The following is a 20,393-nucleotide window of genomic DNA, read 5'->3' as shown; positions in this document are numbered from 1 at the left end:
GCGACGTCACAAAAAGACGGGGGGCAGCATGACAATGAAAATACTTAAATCAAATTCTAACTTGCATATAATTTATTATTACTATTACTGCAGAAGGTCAACAAAAAGCTTAAATGGATACTGCCATTATTTTTTATGGTGTATTTTTTAAATCTATTTTACAATAGGTATCTTGCAAATCATTAATTCTACCATTTAAAATTTTACTTTTCCCAAACCAATAAAAGTTTTTATTTAGTTTTAATTATTGTGCGTGGCCAGCACATCCTTTCAAGCACCTACTCAGTTCTAATCTTGAAGTTGTGAGTCTTGGTCCTACTTCTCCTGTTTGGGAGAATATGTATTGGAGCATGGGAGATTTTTTAGCAATGCAGACATTGCATCCATATAGAATAGCATCCACTCAGAATGCTTGAGACCTGGGTTTTGCAGGTAAAGCATCTTTTTCTATTTTCGTACCCTATAGGGCCGATTCACTAAAGTGCGTTAAATCGAGCGCTATTTATAGCATGCAGTAAAAATTTTATTGCGTCTAATTTTTCACGTCTTAACGCACAATACAATTTGCGTTAATTTAGACGCGATGCTGCTTGCGTTATTTAAGTCGTGAAGACTATTTTTGTGCAATATTATACGCAACATGCGGTAACTAGCGTGCACTCTAATTAACGCATGTGCGGTACTTGTTGCATGTGTGCAAATTAACCCACGCACGCTAATTGACGCACGCAATAGCACATAATTAGCGCCATTTTGCGCATTTGCGCTGGGAGAGCACAGAAGGTGGTGGTGCAAAATTGTAAGAGAGAGAGAGAGAGAGAGAGTGAGAGAGAGAGAGAGAGAGAGAGTGAGAGAGAGTGAGAGAGTGAGAGAGTGAGAGAGTGAGAGAGTGAGAGAGAGAGAGAGAGAGAGAGAGAGAGAGAGAGAGAGAGAGAGAGAGAGAGAGAGAGAGAGAGAGAGAGAGAGAGAGAGAGAGAGAGAGAGAGAGAGAGAGAGAGAGAGAGAGAGAGAGAGAAAGCCATGGAGAGCAGTGTGGGAGGGGAAAAAGCACGGCTTCTGCGAGTCAGTGGCTGCAGGGAAGGCTCAAGCAGCTCATACATGCTGGATATTGCGGCCCTATTGAGCCTGTATCGCCTGACCACATCATCGTCGCTTAAGCCCTCTAAAGTGTCCCTTTCGCAAAAAAAGCGAGGCCGCATCACTCTGGAAGGTTCAGGGACTTGATGTTCCTCCTCCAAATCGAGCAAAAACTCCATTGCATACTCCGTTTTAGCTTTTTAAATTCAAAAGTGAAAAATGTGCTCTGCCCAATGCGCTAAAATACGCACACAATCACACGCTAATTAATGCATTTAACGCTTTAGGTGCTTTTGTGAATCATGCGTTAGTATTTTTCATTCGCTAATTACCGTGTTGCGTTAAAATTAATGCACACGGTTGTGCGTAAATTAACGCATGTGATATGCCACTTAACGCACGCTGTAATACTTAAGCGAATCGCGCAAATTTTTTTGCATCATTTTTAATGCAAAAAAGCGTGCAATAAAAATTAACGCACTTTAGTGAATCAGCCCTTATGCCTGCTAAAAATCATTTAAAGGAGAAGGAAAGGCAAAATCACTTGGCGGTGCCAAAATGTTAGGCACCCCCAAGTGACTTGAATCACCTACCTTTTCCCCCGGGCTGGTGCCCCTGTTCAGAGAGAACAGCACCAGTCTGGGGTACCTGCAGCGCTTCCTCCTTCCGTCTTCACAAGCGCGCGCATGCGCAGTAGAGTGAAAAGCCGAACTTTAACAGAGAAGTCGGCTTTTCACTCTACTGCGCATGTGCCTAACGTGCAGTCGCAACAAAATGAAGCCGGAAGGAGGAAGCGTATCGCTACAGATACCCTGGGCTGGTGCTGTTTTCTCCTAACAGGGGCACCAGCCCAGGGTACAAGGTAAGCGATTAAAGTCACTTGGGGGTGCCTAACATTTTAGCACCCTTTCCTTGCCCTTTAATGCTTTTCTTGCCAAGTACATATGTGATACGTGCTTTGCAGAAAAGGCTGTATCTGCTTAGCACGTATCACATATGTGCTTCCAAGTTCAAGCATTTTTCTCTCTGCACTGGCGGCTTTTGCAGACACGATCGCAGTTGTGTCTGCTGTTAGAGTTTCCTCCTCCAGCTCCCCTGAGCCAACCCATGCACTTCCTCCCTGTGATCCTGGGACCCTCGTTGTTGGAAAAAACCCTCCTGCTCACTAAAAAGGTAAGTGGTCTTTTTTAACACATTTACACAATATAGTTACATATTTCCATGCATATTTACATACATTCACAGACTTTTAAGAGGTGTACACACAAACAGACACATACCTTTTTTTTTTTTTAGTTCCTTATCTTCTCTTTTGTTTTTCCCCTAAAAACTATTTATTTCACAGCATGACCACTGGATCAGGTATTCTGACCACTAAAAACGCTGTCAAATATTTAATTTTGTTATTTCATTAATTTGCCTAATTGTATTTAATTTTTGTGATTTTATTCCAGTTTTATACAGGTATGGGATCAGTTATCCGGAAAACCCATTATTCAGAAAGTTCCGAATTACGGAAATTTTAAGAAAATAATTCTAATTTTTAAAAATGATTTCCTTTTTCTCTGTAATAATAAAGCAGTACCTTGTATTTGATCCCAACTAATATATAATTAATCCTTATTGGAGGCAAAACAATCCCACTGGGTTTAAATTATGTTTAGAAGATATTTTAGTAGATTCAAGTTATGGAGATCCAAATTACAGAAATATCCCTTATCCGGAAAGCCCTGAGTCCTGAGCATTCTGGATAACAGGTTCCATACCTGTACTTGCATTGTTGTTCGTTGAATTTATTTTAGCGTAGCTTTGTTGTTTGGTGTAGAAAGAAGCCTTCACCTGTTTCAGATTTGTCACAATGTGTACTTTAATAAAATATATGGTTTTCTGAGGGAGTCTGTACAGTTAGGGGGTCTTATGGCACATAATACGCTGGCTCTGTATACAAAAGCTGCGTTGGCAGGCGAGAAATCCATATGCCCGATTTTCATTTTGGGGTCAGTACATACCACAGGCTTTGGTATGTCTATGCATATTGCGCATCAAACTATTCAGTAAACCTCTGGTGTTCATATTTGGGTTGATTTGCCTTTGTCTGCAAGAAATTGTGTGAGATTGTGTGGCAAAAACATTTTTAGGCGATTTTCTGAAATGTCATAAAAAATACTAACTTTGAGAAAGCTTTGCAGATTGGTACTTTGGTGTAGAAAGGTTTATTCACCCATGTTGAATATGTCAGAATGTGTACTTTCAAAAAATATAAGGTTTTCAGGGGTCACCCTACATTTCTGCAGCTTTTACCCCACATAAAACTGCTATGTGTTTATGAATTAGGTTAAGGTAAGCAAATTAGCGTGCAATTAGTGAGCACAAGGTATATTTTGGGGTCTCTAAGTGCCATGTGCTTTCATAAACCTATGTACAGTGGGCATCAAACTGTTCAGTAGACCTTTGGGGTTCATATTCAGGGTGTTTTATATAGCTACCTAATGACCTGTAGAAAACAAGATGCTGCATAGTGAAAGTTTTGAGGTGCTTTTTGGAAATATCATCAAAATCGGCAAATTTAGAAAAGTTTTGTGGCTTGGAACTTTGGAGTAGAAAGACATGTGTACCCATTTTGAATTCAGGGGAATGTGTATTTCCCAAAAATATATGGCTTTCTGGGGTGAGAATAATTTTTTGTAGCTTTATCCCACATAAAATGATGTAAATGTGTTGATTTTGCAGGAGCTGAAATAACAGATATGATAAAGCATTTAGGGGTATTTTTATTTTAGGGCCCCTACATGCTACATACAGTGCTTAGGTAAACCTATGCATATTGGGCATCAAACTGTTTAGTAGACCCCTGGCGTTCATATTTAGGGTGTTTTATTTGGTTACTTTATGACCTGTAGGAGATAAGATACTATAGACTGGAAGCTTTGAAGCGATTTTTCAAAAATGTCAAACAAATAAATCTGATCAGCTATTGTCCTGGCTTCAGCTTCAAACCCAGTGGGTGAGCTGTAGCCTATAGGATAAACCCATGTAAATGGGATTTTTTTTTAAGAGTCTGGAATTCGTTCCCAGAATTCCTTTTGTTTGCTTTTGTCTGTGTGAGGCAGTCTCCTCAACCTTATTTATTTGTTTGTAGAACCACATGGTGACTCTACCTAAGCTGATCAGAAAACCCTACACTGAACTGATGAGCCCCCAATAAGGGCGAAACCGGTCTGTAGTTGGGAATCTGATCAGCTATTGTCCTGGCTTCAGCTTCAAACCCAGTGGCTGAGCTGTAGCCTATAGGATAAACCCATGTAAATGGGATTTTTTTTTAAGACTCTGGAATTCGTTCCCAGAATTCCTTTTTTTTTTTAAAAATGTCACAAATTTTGATAAAAAAACAATAACTTTAGGAAAGCATTGCAACTTGGTAGTTTGGAGTAAACACACAGTTTTACCTATTCTGGATTCCCCAGAATCTCTTCTTTCCAAAAACATATAATTATCGGGGATAAACTTTGTTAGTTGAATTTTTGGCCTTGAAATCTAAAGTATGCAGCTTTCTAAAGCAGTACTTTGGAAATTTTGTAGTGGTGCTGCTGGGAGTTTTTGACCTATACAAGTGAAAAATCTTCATACAACTATATATATGGTATTGGCGCATTCAGGAGACATGGGACTTTCCAAATCAGTTGTATTTTCATGCATAAATTAATTTTTGCTTCTGGTATATGTGTTTATATTATGGAAAATATGATTTTTTTTTTCATTTGAAAAAGCCTATATCTTGTTACACAAACATTCTAGCATATTCTGAAAGCTTAGATTGTCCTGAAAAAAACAATATATTTCTTTCCTGGGTAAACTAAAAATCCCCCTGAGGAAAGGCCCCTTAAAGGACAAGGAAAGTCAAAATCTATTAAGCGCACTATTAAATAGTACTACTATTGCGGTGTAAAAACGCTATATTTCTAGTTTGCCTAATGAAAGATTAACAGAGATACACATACTAGAACCTACATACTACTACTACTAACTATTGGTTTAAGAAGAAGGAAAGGCATTTTTGGCATTTTATTGCTAATAGATTAGCCACATTAGTGCAAGCTAGAATGCTATAATTATTCAGCAAAAAGCTTTACCATACCTGAGTAAACAGCCCTTGAAGATCCATCTGTTTGCATAAGAAAGCAGCTGCCATTTTAGCTTGGTCTCCATAGCGCCAGTGCTACAGCTGTAGCTGCTGGTAGCGCAGATCACACATTCTGACGGGAGGGGGAGTGAATTCTTATTCTTAATTCTTGAGGGAGGGGGGAGCAGGAGAAGGGAGAGAGAGAAGACAGCTGTGCAGACTTAGGCCCCAGGGATGTAAAGGTAAACAAAGGTCCAGGCCCAGATGGTATTCATCCCAGGGTATTAAACGAGCTTAGCGCTGTGATTGCCAAACCTCTTCAATTAATTTCAGGATTTGTTGAGGTCTGGCATGGTGCAGAGAGACTGGCAAATTGGTAATGTTATTTAAAAAGGGATCACGTTTTAAGCCTGAAAATTATAGGCCTGTTAGTCTGACATCAGTAGTAGGAAAGCTTTTGGAAGGGGTAATAAGGGATAGGGTACTTGAATACATGGCAGTTCACAATACTATAAGTATAAGTGCCAGCATGGTTTTATGCGTAACAGATCTTGCCAGACTAATTTAGTCCCCTTTATGAGGAGGTGAGCAGGAACCTCAGTGCTGGAATGGCAGTGCATGTCATCTACTTGGTCTTTGCTAAAGCATTTGATACAGTACCTCACAGAAGGTTAATGATAAAATTGAGGAATATTGGCCTAGAACACAATATTTGTAATTGGATAGAGAAGTGGCTGAAGGATAAATTACAAAGAGTGGTGGTAAATGGAACATTTTCTAATTGGAACAGTGTTGTTGTACCGCAGGGGTCAGTCCTTGGTCCTTCGCTTTTTAACTTGCAACAAAATTGGAAAACTGGGCAGCAAACTGGAAAATGAGGTTCAATGTGGACAAGTGCAAAGTTATGCACTTTGATAGAAATAATATAAACGTGAGCCATCTACTAAATGGCACTTTGTTGGGGGAATCATTAATGGAGAAGGATCTGGGGGGGTTTGTAGATAACAAGTCTAATTCCAGGCAATGTCATTTGGTGGCTACTAAAGCAAATAAAGTGCTGTCTTGTATAAAAAAAGGGCATTGACTCAAGGGATGAAAAATTTAACTATGTGAGGGATGAAGGATTTTTCTGAGATAAAAAAAACTATACCAAAGAACACAAAATAAGAAAAGAAATCCTGTATTTCTTTTTATAGAGGACTTAGTGCAGTGAGTGCTTATGACTTATATGACCTTTCTAATAAAGCTTACTTACTTTTTACCTTTCCTTCTCCTTTAAGGCCTTTTACACTATGCACTGCTCACTCTTCCCAATCAAACAGGTTACCTGGATGGTCAATTCGTAGAAACGTTAAGTTCTCACTTATATCTGGTAGTTTTTTTGGCTCTATTCTTTTTTTTTTTTTTTTCTTATCCTATCACAGCTAACTTGGGCGAGATACACCACCCCAAATCATCCCACTCATTGCATCAGAAGCCTTCTTTTAATTACAATAAAATGCTATTTCATTTTATTGTGACATATAAGCGCTGTACATAATCCTGTAATTTTTTTTTCTTACTTATTTTTGTTGAATTTTTCTGTAGTAAAGTAAGTAATAAAAAAATGGCAATAAAAGAACCAGAAGCACCAAATTAGCGGTCAGTGAAAGGTTAAAGAGGCTCTGATTGAGCTCAGATAAATTTTGACTGTTCCTGTAGAATCATTCCTCTTTGTCTCATTCTGCAAAGCCATGGTCCAAAACTTTCAAAACATAAAAAGTCTCATCATTGAAAGGTATCACTCAGGGCAGGGGTATAAAAAAAGTATCCAAGTCATTAAGCATCCAACTGAGCACAGTGAAGACAGTCATCAACAAGTGGAGAAAATATGACTCAACAGTGACTGTATCAAGATCAGGACATCCCTCCAAGATGAGAACACAAGGAAAAAACTGGTCAGGGAGGCCACAAAGAGACCTTCAGCAACATTAAAGGAGCTGCAGGATTTTGTGGCAAGTGCTGGCTGTTTCCTACATGTGACAATAATCAGTCGTATTCATATGTCTGGGTTGTAGGGTAGCATAGCAAGACGAAAGCCTTTATACTCACACAGAAAAACATCCAAGCCTGGCAAAACTTTACAAAATGGTATATTCAGTCTCGCACAACCATGTGGAAAAATGAATCATGATCAAGGTTGAACTATTTGGCCACAATTCCATAACGGACGTTTGGCGCAAAAATAACAGCAAATCACAAGAACACCACATACACAGTGAGGCATGGTGGGGGCAGCATCCTGCTTTGGGGTTGTTTTTGATCAGCTGGAACTAATGCTTTAGTCAAGGTGAATGGAATCATAAATAGTTCCAAGCATCAGCCTATTTTTTCATAAAACCTTCAAGCTTCAACCTGATAGAAAGCTGATGAGGAATTTCACCTTTCAGCATGACAATGACCCAAAGCATACATCTAAAACAAAATAGCAATCAATGTTCTGGAATAGCCCAGCCAGAGCCCAGACCTTAATCTGACAATCTGTGGGGTAACCTAAAAAGAGCAGTGTACAGCAGATGCCATGCAATTTTTCCTATTTTTGACTAAGCTGTTTCTGATTTGTTTTTGATGTATTTGTATAGACTGAAATATTGCAATAAGGGTGGAATAAGTTCAGACAGGATTTATCTTGATTTTTTTTTTTATATATATTAAAACAAAAACCTGCTATTTTGCTATTATTATGTCCACTGTAAATGTTCAGAATCTACAAACAGATCAGTGCTAGTGTTCTGCTCTTTCCCAGACCAGGACTTGGCTGTTGAATCTTTATTATAGATTTGTTAGTTAGTTATGTTATACAGAATACATTTCCCAGAATGCACATGCCATATGTTACCATGCAATTTCCTGTGTGTGATGTAAGCGATTGCTATTGGTTCTGGGGGTGGTGTGATCTTGATCTTTTAGTTCCTGTTCCTGTTACTGTGTGAGAGCTCTCTCTGTATTTACTGATTAACATTGCTGATATGCATCTATCCTAAATAAAAGTTATTAACAGTGAAAGGATTGTGTGGAACTACACCACTCTGCGTGAGAATCTGATACCAAGGAACTCTGGTAGGTCATCAACCCTGAATATAAGAGTGTTGTACAGAATAGTTGCAACATTGGCAGGCTGCTAAATAAGAGAGACACTGAACGGACACTGCTCATCTCTTTCCTTTCCTGCTTAATTTGCATATTTGTGATACCATTGACTGGCAACATTCAACCAACTGGATCAATTAAATGCAAACGGGCAGCCTACAAAGCTGGTGTCGGTGATGCTTTATAAAAGAGAGAGCAGAGAATGTAGAGCCGTGCTGATCCACAGAGTATATGGTCTGTAGATTCCCAACAAAACATTTAAAATAGTAAAGATGCTTTACTACTACAACTCTACTTTATCATCCGCAATTAACTCCCATGCCCCCCTGCAGCCGCAACGCAGTCATGACCACAATCCCCGTCCCTGGCTTAACCCTCAGACGCTATTTCTGTGCTCCTGTGCACAATCTGCTGAGCGCATTTGGAGGAAATCACGCGTGAAAGCTGACTTCCTCCACTATAAATTTCCTATGGTGTGTCTCAATACTGCCCTATCCCAGGCCAAGCAAGTATACTGTAACACACTTGTAAATAATAATAAATCAAACCCGCGGCGCTTATTCTCCATATTTAACTCGCTACTTCATCCTTAACCTAATGAATCAGTCATATCTGAACACACCCCCCAGGACTTTGCTGACTTTAAAAGCAAAGTCGATTCTATCCGCAATCAATTTTTCCAACCCTTAGATAGCGTTAATCTCAACCTTCGTAAATCTCCTCTCTCCGTAGTCAGCTCCTTCAATCCCGTAACAGAGTCTGAAGTTTCTCAGATTCTCCGATCCTCTCCGCCTACTACCTGCTCACTGGATCCCATGCCCTCATCGCTACTAAAACAGTGTGCACCTGCCCTAACTCCAGCTCTTACCCACTAATTCAATTCCTCTCTGGCTTCTGGTACTTTTTTGCCTCTCTCTTCAAACAAGCATGTGTCAAACCCATCCTTAAAAAGGCTACGCTGGACCCATCCTTCCTTTCTAACTACTGTCCTGTCGCTCTCCTGCCCCTAGACTCTAAACCCCTGGAACGTCTTGTCTTTTCTCGTGTCGCTAACTACCTCTGCACCCATAATCTGCTGGACCCTATGCAGTCTGGTTTTCGGCCTGCGCACTCCACTGAGACGGCCTTATGTTGAGTGGCAAATGATCTCCAGACTGCCAAGGCCAAAGGACACTACTCGGTCCTCATTCTCCTAGACCTTTCCTCTGCTTTTGATACTGTCGACCATTCTGTCCTTATGCAAATTCTCTATTCTCTGGGTATCCGGGATCAGGCTGCATCCTGGTTCTCTTCCTATCTTTCAAACCGCTCCTTCTCTGTCACTCTTGCTAACAAATCCTCTACCCCGGTTCTGCTTAGTGTGGGGGTGCCTCAGGGCTCTGTGCTTAGTCCTTTGCTGTTCTCCCTGTACACTCTCTCTTTAGGAGACCTTATTTCTTCTTTTGGTCTTAAATATCACTTATATGCAGATGACATCCAGATATATTTAGACACCCCTGCACTAACCACTGATGTTCAAACCCAGATTGGTAACTGCCTCCTGGCTATCTCCTCCTGGATGAACCGACGCCAGCTCAAACTTAACCTAGCTAAAAAAGAGCTCATGGTCTTCCCGCCCAAACCAGGCCCTCTTCCTCCTTACACCATTACTATTGATGGCATGACCATCAACCCTGTAAATTCTGCATGCTGCCTTGGGGTTATCTTTGACCAGTCACTCTCCTTCTCTAACCATATTAATAACACTGCCAAAACCTGCCGTTTTTTCCTCTGCAATATTGCCAAAATACGCCCCTTTCTTTCACAAGTAACAGCTAAAACACTAATACATGCCCTTATCCTTTCCCGCCTAGATTACTGCATCTCCTACTAACCGGCCTCCCAGACTCCCACCTCTCTTCCCTGCAATCAATTTTAAACTCTGCTGCCAGGATCCTCCTGCTCTCTCCGAAGAGGGAACCTGTTCAGCCTCAATTAAGCAAAGGATAGCTTACAAAATCCTTCTGCTAACATTCAAAGCCCTTCACTCCTCTGCTCCTCACTACATTTCTTCAGTGGTCTCCCTGCATGTTCCTAGTTGTCTCCTCCGCTCCTCTCAGAGCCTCCGTCTTTTTACACCATCCACACCCACTGCGCTCTCTCGTCTTAAACCTTTCTATCTCGCTGCTTCTTACCTCTGGAACCCTATCCCTGAATCCCTCCGTAGGGAAAACTCACCCACTCTCTTTAAGAAAAAGCTCAGCTGTTACCTTCTGGAACACTAAAACATTATTTTGTCCAGTCCTGTGCTTAAGGGCAAATGCCCATACCTGGTGCACTCTTACCTTCCAATTTGTGCCTGTATGTTACCCAACCACTTAGATTGTAAGCTCTACAGGGCAGGGACCTTCTTCCTACTGTGTCTCATACCACTTACCACATAGCACTTATATATATATATATATTTATTTTATTTATTTATTATATCACTTGTCCTCCCTGTGTGTAATTTTGTATTCTGTAAGATTGTACAGAGCTGTGTACCCTTGTGGCGCTTTATAAATAAAGTTATACATACATACATACAAAAGTGATTTTTCTGAAAGCAACGCTTTAAGTTTGGATTATTGTCTGAAGGCAAGCTACCTTTTTAATTCTGAATCCATATTGATTTTTGCAGTATTTTTTTGCTACTTTTAAATTGAAAAAAAAAATGTCATTTGGCAAGGGGTGCCCAAACTTTTGCATTTAACTGTATACAGCTGTGTAATCATATGTCATATGTCCATCAGCATAATATAAAAGCATTTTTTTGCTTTTTCATATGCCATAGTGTGCTAAATTTACTATGGTGTGCATTGGGCTATTTTAGAAGTTGATATTTTGTTTCTTTTTGTAACTGACCTAAGGAAAACAGCAAGTACATTTGCACCCATAATAATATATGTATATATATCTAGAAAGTTGGTCAAGGCAAGCTGAACAGAGGCAGCAGGACCCATATTGTTTAGCTGCCTATGGAAATCCTTAGCATTAGCAGCAAGCATAAAAATGTTGACTTGGCAGCTCTCAACATACATTACTTCATGGGAGTCTCTTTTTGTCAGAATTAAAATCCCTTTCATAAGCAGTAGTATTATCACGTTTCTAAAATATAGAAAACTGCACAAACACACAACAATGTATATAAAAGGTATATGGAGCCTAGAGGAGTGTATATGCTCCCTCATCTAAATCAGCGGTAAAATATTAGTGAATGTGAGATTTGATTATATATAAAAAGGGGTGGGATGATTTTAAAAATGTGGTGTTTTTTGGGTTTTTTTCATAGATGGCATTATAAAAAAAACTAACCTTGGAAGCAAAAAAACCCTCATTCTATCAGACAAAGTTCTGTAATATTTACAAAAACAGACTGAATTATATGCATTACAATAGACATAATAGACATTTATACAATAGACATTTTTCAGTGTGTGCAGTTTTGAAGATCTAATCATCATAATGACCTTTATACTTATCCAATATTAGACGTGACTTTGCTTCACATGATAAAATCATTGTATGATTTTTAAAGAATTTATTTGTATTGCATTGCTGCACATAAGTATTTGAACACCTGAGGAAATCAGTGTTAATATTTGGTACAGAAGCCTTTGTTTGCAATTGTGGCCTAGCCAGCTAAGCCATTCCAGAACCTTGATATGCCTCTTACGGAGCCACTCCTTGGTTATCCTGGCTGTGTGCTTCGGGTCACTGTCATGTTGGAAGACCCAGCCACAACCCATCTTACCCATCTTCAATGCTCTGACTGAGGGAAGGAGGTTGTTGCTCAAAATCTCAAATACATGGCCCCATTCATCCTCTCCTTAATACAGCGTAGTCATCCTGACCCCTTCACAGAAAGGCACCCCCAAAGCATGATGTTACCACCTCCATGCTTCACAGTAGGGATGGTGTTCTTTGGATGCAACTCATTCTACTTTGGTCTCATCTGACCACATGACTTTTTCCCATGCCTCCTCTGGATCATCCAGATGGTCATTGGAAAACTTCAGATGGGCCTGGACATGTGATGACTTGAGCAGGGGAATCTTCCATGCAATGCATAATTTGAAACCATGATGGCGTAGTGTTCTAGGGACAGTGACCTTTGAAACTGTGGTCCCAGCTCTCTTTAAGTCATTGACCAGCTCCTCCCTTGTAGTTCTGGGCTGATTCCTCGCCTTTCTTATCATCAGTGATACCCCACGAGGTGAGATCTTGCATGGAGCCCCAGTCCTAGGGAGACTGACAGTCGTCTTTAGCCTCTTCCATTTTCTAACAATTGCTCCAACAGTTGATCTATTTTCACCAAGCTGCTTGGCAATTACCCTGTAGCCCCTTCCAGCCTTGTGGAGGTCCACAATTTTGTCTCTGGTGTCTTTTAGTAACATAGTAAGTTGGGTTGAAAAAAGACATACGTCCATCACGTTCAACCATAATGCCTATATCTAACCTGCCTAACTACTAGTTGATCCAGAGGAAGGCAAAAAACCCCATCTGAAGCCTCTCTAATTTGCCGCAGAGGGGAAAAAATTCCTTCCTGACTCCAAGATGGCAATCGGACCAGTCCCTGGATCAACTTGTACTAGGAGCTATCTCCCATAACCCTGTATTCCCTCACTTGCTAAGAATCCATCCAGCCCTTTCTTAAAGCTATATAAAGTATCAGCCAGTACAACTGATTCGGGGAGGGAATTCCACAACTTCACAGCTCTCACAGTAAAAAATCCTTTCCGAATATTTAAATGGAACCTCCCTTCTTCAAAACGGAGTGGGTGCCCACGTGTCTGTTGGAAGGACCTACTGGTAAATAAAACATTAGAAAGGTTATTATATGATCCCCTTATATATTTATACATAGTTATCATGTCACCTCTTAAGCGCCTCTTCTCCAGTGTAAACAGACCCAACTTGGCCAGTCTTTCTTCATAACGGAGACTTTCCATACCCTTTACCAACTTAGTTGCCCTTCTCTGGACCCTCTCTAACTCAATAATGTCCCGTTTGAGCACTGGAGACCAAAACTGAACAGCATATTCTAGATGGGGCCTTACCAGCGCTGTGTAAAGAGGAAGAATAACCCCCTCCTCCCGTGAATCTATACCCCTTTTAATACAGCTCAATAGCTTGTTTGCCCTTGCAGCTGCTGCCTGGCATTGCTTGCTACAGCCAAGTTTATTATCTACAAGGACTCCAAGGTCCTTCTCCATTATGGATTTGCCTAGTGCAGTCCCATTAAGGGTATACGGGGCTTGCATATTTTTACATCCCAGGTGCATGACCTTACATTTATCCACATTAAATCTCATCTGCCACTTAGCTGCCCAGATTGCCAGTTGGTCAAGATCCTGCTGCAAGGATGTCACATCCTGGATAGAATTGACTGGTCTGCAGAGTTTTGTGTCATCTGCAAACACTGATACATTACTCATAATACCCTCCCCTAGGTCATTTATGAACAAATTAAACAAAAGTGGACCCAGTACAGAACCCTGAGGGACCCCACTGAGAACCTTATTCCAAGTAGAGAATGTACCATTAACAACCACCCTCTGTACCCGATCCTGTAGCCAGTTTTCTATCCATGTGCAAATGACTTCACTAAGACCAATAGACCTTAGCTTAGAAAGCAGTCGTTTGTGGGGAACGGTATCAAATGCTTTGGCAAAATCCAAATAGATTATATCTACTGCATCCCCACTGTCCAACTTCTTACTTACCTCATCATAAAAAGCAATTAAATTGGTCTGACATGACCTGTCCTTCATAAAGCCATGCTGATTACTGCTCATAATGGCATTCTCCAGTACATAATTTTGTATGTGATCCCTTAACAAGCTTTCAAATAACTTGCCCACCACGGATGTCAAACTTACAGGCCTATAATTGCCAGGCTGAGATCTTACTCCCTTTTTAAATATAGGAATGACATGCGCCTTCTTCCAATCCCTAGGTACCATACCTGATGAAAGCGAGTCTGAGAATATCAGAAACAGAGGCCACTGTAATTCTGCCCCTAGCTCTCTCAGTACCCGAGTGTGTATTCCATCTGGCCCCGGTGCCTTGTTTACATTTATCGTGTGTAACCCTTTAAGCACCATATCCTGTGCCAACCACGGTGTAGTTGGAGCTGAGGCAACAATGCAGCTATTGGGTGGGACTTGGCCCACTGGCTCCTCTACTGTATACACAGAAGAAAAGAACTGGTTAAGCACATCTGCCTTTTCTGTATCCGCTGTAACCATATTGTTACTATAACTCAATGGGGCCACACCCTCAACCTGCATCTTTCTACTATTAATATACTTAAAAAACTTTTTGGGGTTAGTCTTGGCCTCGGCCGCAATGCGCTCCTCATTTTCTATCTTTGCCTTCCGGATTGCTGTTTTACAACACTTGTTATAGTGTTTATATTCATTAAACGCAGCTTCTGTCCCCTCTGACTTATATTTCTTTAAAGCTTTCCTTTTTTTCCCTATTAACTTCTTTACTTCAGAGTTAAGCCACATAGGGTGATTCTTAACACTTCTACTTTTTCTTATTAATGGAATAAATTGAGAACAGTAATGATTTAATATCATTTTAAATGAAAACCATTTCTGCTCTGTGTTTTTATCAGAAAACATAATGCCCCAATCTATGCCCTGAAGCGCTGCCCTTGAGGAGCTAAAATTTGCCTTCCTAAAATTCAGTGTCTTTGTTGCCCCAGTGTAAATTTGTTTCCTGCACCAAGCATCAAATGAAATAACATTATGATCACTATTACCCAGGGGTTAAACCACTTGCACATTTGCTATACATTCTGGGTCATTAGAGAACACTAGATCCAATATAGAATGGTTCCTGGTTGGCTCCTCAGCAACCTGTGACAAAGTTGTCATGCAGCAAGTTTATAAACTTGTTCCCATTTACTGTCCTGGCAGTACTATGGCTCCAGTCAATATCAGGATAATTAAAATCCCCCATTATTATCACTTGCCCCAAACTAGCAGCCTTTTCTATTTGCAACAGGAGCTGGGCCTCCTCCTCTTCGCTTACATTAGGGGGTCTATAGCATACCCCTACAATTAGTTTGGTAGATTCTTTACTATCTGTGAGAAGCTCAACCCATAAGGATTTAGCTCCCTCTGTTACCCCCATCACTTCCTCTTTCATATTTGCTTTTAATTCCTGCTTAACGAACAGACACTCCTCCTTTTCTATTGCCCCTGTCCCTCTGAAACAATGTATAACCCCCAATATTAACTGCCCAGTCATGTGACTCATTCAACCAAGTTTCAGCAACACCAATCACGTCATATTTCCGCTCCAACGCCAGTACCTCCAGCTCTCCCATTTTCCCAGTCAGATTCCTTGCATTGGTAAAAATACATTTAATACTGGTAAAGGCGTGAGAATGACGTGTAAACAACTTATGCCCCTCCCTGCCATTATCAGTATCCCGAAGCAAGTCTCCTCCCCAGTTTTCCCTTACTATGCCCACTACCTCATCTATCCTGTCTACCACAGAATTTCCCGCTGCACCCTCCCCCCCCCACTCCTAGTTTAAAATCTCCTCCAACCCTCTAGCCATCTTTTCCCCCAAAGCAGCTGCCCCATCATCATTGAGGTGCAGCCCATCCCTGGCAAAGAGCCTGTAGCCGATTGAGAAATCAGCCCAGTTCAACCCAAAGCCCTCCTCCCTGCACCAATCTCTCAGCCACGCATTAATCTCCCTAAGCTCCCGCTGCCTTCTTAACGTTGCTCGTGGCACAGGTAATATCTCTGAGAAAATTATCTTGGAAGTCCACGCCCTCAACTTCTCACCTAGCTTTTTAAAATCGTTCTTGAGGACTTCCCCCCCTCCTCTAACTTTGTCATTGGTACCTATGTGTACCAAGACCGCCAGGTCTTCCCCAGCCCCTCCCAACAATTTGTCCACTCGTTCCACCACATGCCGAACCCTAGCACCAGGCAAGCACTTTGGTCTTGCCCATGGTAGTAGTGTGAGTCTGACTGACTGTGGGGTGGACAGGTGTCTTTAAAACGCTCAGACAGGTGCTACTAATTTAAATTAATGAGTGGAGGTAGACTTTTAAAGGCAGAGTAACAGGCCAACAATTCTTGCTGATTGCCAGGTGTTCAAATACTTAGGTGCAGCAGTGCAATACAAATACATTCTTTAAAAATCATACACTGTTTCACAGAGATGCTGTCTCTCACAATGGGAATGCACCTACAATGTGAATTTCAGACCCCTCTATGATTTCTAAGTGAGAGAACTTGCAAAATTGCAGGGTGTCCAAATACTTATGTTCCTCACTGTATTGGCATAATAAGATCCACATCTTTCACCACTGGCCAAAATTAAGGTGATCAGACCACCCCCATATAAGCCTTAGGGCATTTATGGGCCAACCTGCCATCTAGATGTTGTGGAATCAATGCGCTTTTTGACAGATTTAGACAGGAATTCTGAAAGTTGTAGTCTAAAGCTAGCCATACACGGGACAAATTCTGCAGCCGATATCGGCTTATCTGTGGATCTTCTCCCGATATGTTCACCTACGGGTAGGCGATATCGTGCAAATACAATAGTTTGGCCCTAGGGCGGGCATAGGCGCCATCAGTTCAGGGACCGTATCAATGAGCCGATGCCGTTCCTGAAAAAAATCAAACCTGCCCGATCAAAACCTGTCCAATTTCAGGCCACATGTTTGTTGGGGAGGCCCGTCGGTGTTGCCCATATTACGGTCCCTGAACTGATGGCGCCCTATGACCGCCCTAGGGCCAAACGATCGTATTAGCACGATATCGCCTACCCGTAGGTGAACATATCGGGAGAAGATCCACTGGCTTGGCAAACGAGCGGATCTTACAATGTATGGCCACCTTAATATCTGGAAGGCTGCAGGTTACCATGACCTGGTTAATAGTACAGCGCTTTTCCTACTAGAAAGCAACATTAACAAAACACAATGAATGACCAGCTCATATCATACTGAAGGAAGTGAAAACTGGCATTATGTATTGCAGGGGCATTTTTTTAAGAATATCTGCGGATGTATGACATACTTAATGGCAAAAGCATGATGATTAAAGTAATAATCCTTCTTTTGGAACATTAATAGTAAACATCCTGCAAGGGAAGCAACTGAGAGAAATAAAAGATCTTGATTAAAGTGATGATCTGAAACACCATAACAGTAGTAACTAAGTTATGTTCTCTTTTTTCCAACAGAGAATGAATTAATCTGTATATTAAATGATATCAAATCCTGTTTTAAAATTACACTGGCCTGTTATATAGCAAAATTAAAAGAAGACATATTGGATGAATGGAAAAACCCCTAATCTTGTAGGGAATTATGAATAATATATGGTGCCGGTTTTACTCTGCTCTAAAAAAAAATAATACTATCAGTAAAAACGGACCCTTTATTGGAGCTCCCTATAGATCCTATCAAATCTCTATCCATGTTTCAAATGAGGGGTGACGTGTCCTAACAGTCCCTGCCAGCAGCACAGTAGGAGGGGGGGAGTAGTCAATCTCTGCAGTCACACAAGCAAAGACAGGCTTCACAGGCTTCCATCAGGTCAGCCTAGCTGCTGATTGGTTCCTCTCCTACAGTGCAGTGTACTGAGTGAATGCTGACTCCCCTGCACAGAATTCAGTCAGTAAGAAGTAGAAGAGATGGGGAGAATCTCTCAATAAATAAGTCTGAAACTTTTTTTATTTTATTTTAAGCACAATCCTTTTATATTGAGGCGTACAATGCACCAGTACAGTCTTAATTTTAACATGATATGTCTCCTTTAAGGTTTATCAAATCATGAAGACAACAAAACACCATTTATCTGGCATACGTCCAGCTGATGGAGAACAGACCATGGATAGAAGCTCAATTCCACCATAGAAACACACACACAGAACACTGTGGATGCAAGTAATACATTGTTACTTAAGGAGACAAAACTGGTTTCTGTAAAACAGCATTTCTTCCTTCTATTAAAGGCAATTAAAATAAGTCATATATCAAGAACACACTTTGACAGATAAGAAATACGCTTTGATACGTTATCACACGGTTTAACTACGTGCCTTGAGATGATAACATTTAACTCCCTGTATCATTAACAGCCCAAATTTGTTAGGGCGTGCTGGGAGTTGTAGTGCGAAATGCAGTGAAGTGAATGCACCTCTACATAGCGTACGTGCTTACCAATTGATCCGGTGCACTTATCCTTGATGGCTTTATATTTATTCCCAGTGGCCTCTTTCTGCAGCTTTCTCAGAATTTCTTCCATATTTCAGCGCTGGGAAGACGTCTACAATCAGTGACGTTGACGAGCAAACACAGAAGTCAAGGGTTTATAGTGCTCTTAGCCCCCAATAAAGCGAGATCATAGCACAAACACTTTACATTTATGCGTAAAATGTCAGCGCATCATAATCCTCCCCAGCCTAAAATCTCCTTGTCACTTGAAAATTTTATACCGCGCCCAACCCCCAGTTTAGGTCTGAGTAATCCTCCTACGTGTAAGTAATTGTTTTCTGGCCCGCAGCACAATTTCTCTATCCTGCTCCCTCCGCCTACCTCCCGCCCACTTCCACCTTGTTCCTTACTCCCGCACCTCCCTCTCTACTGTTCCCTGCTTTCTCTTTTATTATTTCATTCTATTTTCTGATTCCTCTATGCAGAAGCATTGTGCCTGCTGAAGTTAACGATTGATCAGGGCTGCAGCATACTAAATCAGAAGTACTCCTATCATCCTGCTTCAGGAATCCTTCATTGTGCAGCATTTCACATGTACCCTGCTCCCCAATTCGTTCCTGTTGCTGCAATCTACCTGCTCCATGATTCCTCTGGTCTGTCATATCCGACCCTGCAACGTTATCCCCACATTTTTTAAAGAAGTAAATATTTTCTCCACTATCTTTAAAATTACTCCAACCCCAAGAATACTATAACTTAATCCCTGCATTTAGTCTGATCCTGGTGTAGCCCCGCCCCCTCCTTTCTGTTCAGCTCTACACTACAGGGTAGTTCAAGAAGAGAGCATTCTGTGCATGCTTGACATACAGCGCCAGATTTCTTATCTGGGCGCCCGAGCCCCTCCAGACCTCGCATGCGTGGAGCAGTGGGGAGAGGTCCCCATTGATCCGTATGGGGCCGCATGCCGCCTCTAAATTTGTGCCACTCTAGGCCTCGCCACAAATCTGTGACAGAGAAGAAGCTTTGTGGGAATGCACAGTGAGTCAGGCAGTTATGTATACAGTGGCCATTTTAGGACATCGTTGCCATTAACATGAGTGCACCAAGCGATGTCCTGGTAATTATCCCAGTAATGTTGCAGCCGATTGCTGTACTGCTTCACAGAGCGCGCCAGTTCTAACTCCTCTCTCACTTTCAAAGTCACTTGTCAGAAATACACAATCGTACCTCCATCCAGGCATCCTCTCTTAGGTATCCACCCTCAACTTTCAATCATCCTCCTTCATGTATCCACCCTCAACTGTCAGTCATCCTCTCTCGTGTTATCCGCCTCTTTAATCATCCTCCTTTAGATAATCTTTTTTTGCTCAAATTCCCATTAGTGTGCAAATAAAATGATGTAAACGATGTAAATGTAATTAAATATTTAAAAACCCAAATACTAAATGTAATTAATCCAATTGCTCGTATCTGCAAGTTAATGATTTTATTTATGCTACTTAATATGTAATTGCATATATACAAAGTTAAACGATTGTCTGAAACACACCATTACAAACTGCAAACTAAAAAACAACAAATGTGAATTAAATTATTAATTTGCAGATAAGGATGTGGGACATAGCATTGGGCTTTATTTTTTAATAAATGTTTATTTACATTTTCATCATTTAAATAATTTAATTTGCATGCTAAATGGGATTTGGGCAAAAAGGAAAGAAGGAGGACAGCTGATAAATTAGGGAGGGAAAAAAATGAGGGAGGATATGCGATAACTGAGGTAACAAGGAGGATCACTGATAGTATATCCGATGACTGAAGGAGGAGGGCTGAGGTGTGACTGAAGA

The 20,393-nt window shown here is 41.0% G+C and overlaps 1 protein-coding gene across 1 annotated transcript in view; it reads right to left on the bottom strand.

Moving 5' to 3' along the window:
- Positions 1-19,819, bottom strand: part of arfgef3 (ARFGEF family member 3) — a 629,444-nt gene extending 609,625 nt beyond the window's left edge. Inside the window, exon 1 of the mRNA XM_031902164.1 lies at positions 18,553-19,819. Within this exon, the coding sequence (XP_031758024.1) occupies positions 18,553-18,637 (85 nt within the window). The 5' untranslated portion in view covers positions 18,638-19,819. The remainder of the gene's footprint in view (positions 1-18,552) is intronic.
- Between the last annotated feature and the right edge of the window lie 574 nt (positions 19,820-20,393).

This window comes from Xenopus tropicalis, chromosome 5, assembly GCF_000004195.4.
Source record: "Xenopus tropicalis strain Nigerian chromosome 5, UCB_Xtro_10.0, whole genome shotgun sequence".
Lineage (NCBI taxonomy): Eukaryota > Metazoa > Chordata > Amphibia > Anura > Pipidae > Xenopus > Xenopus tropicalis.
Note: the sequence above shows the minus strand (reverse complement) of the source record. Positions and strands in the feature narration are given on the sequence as shown.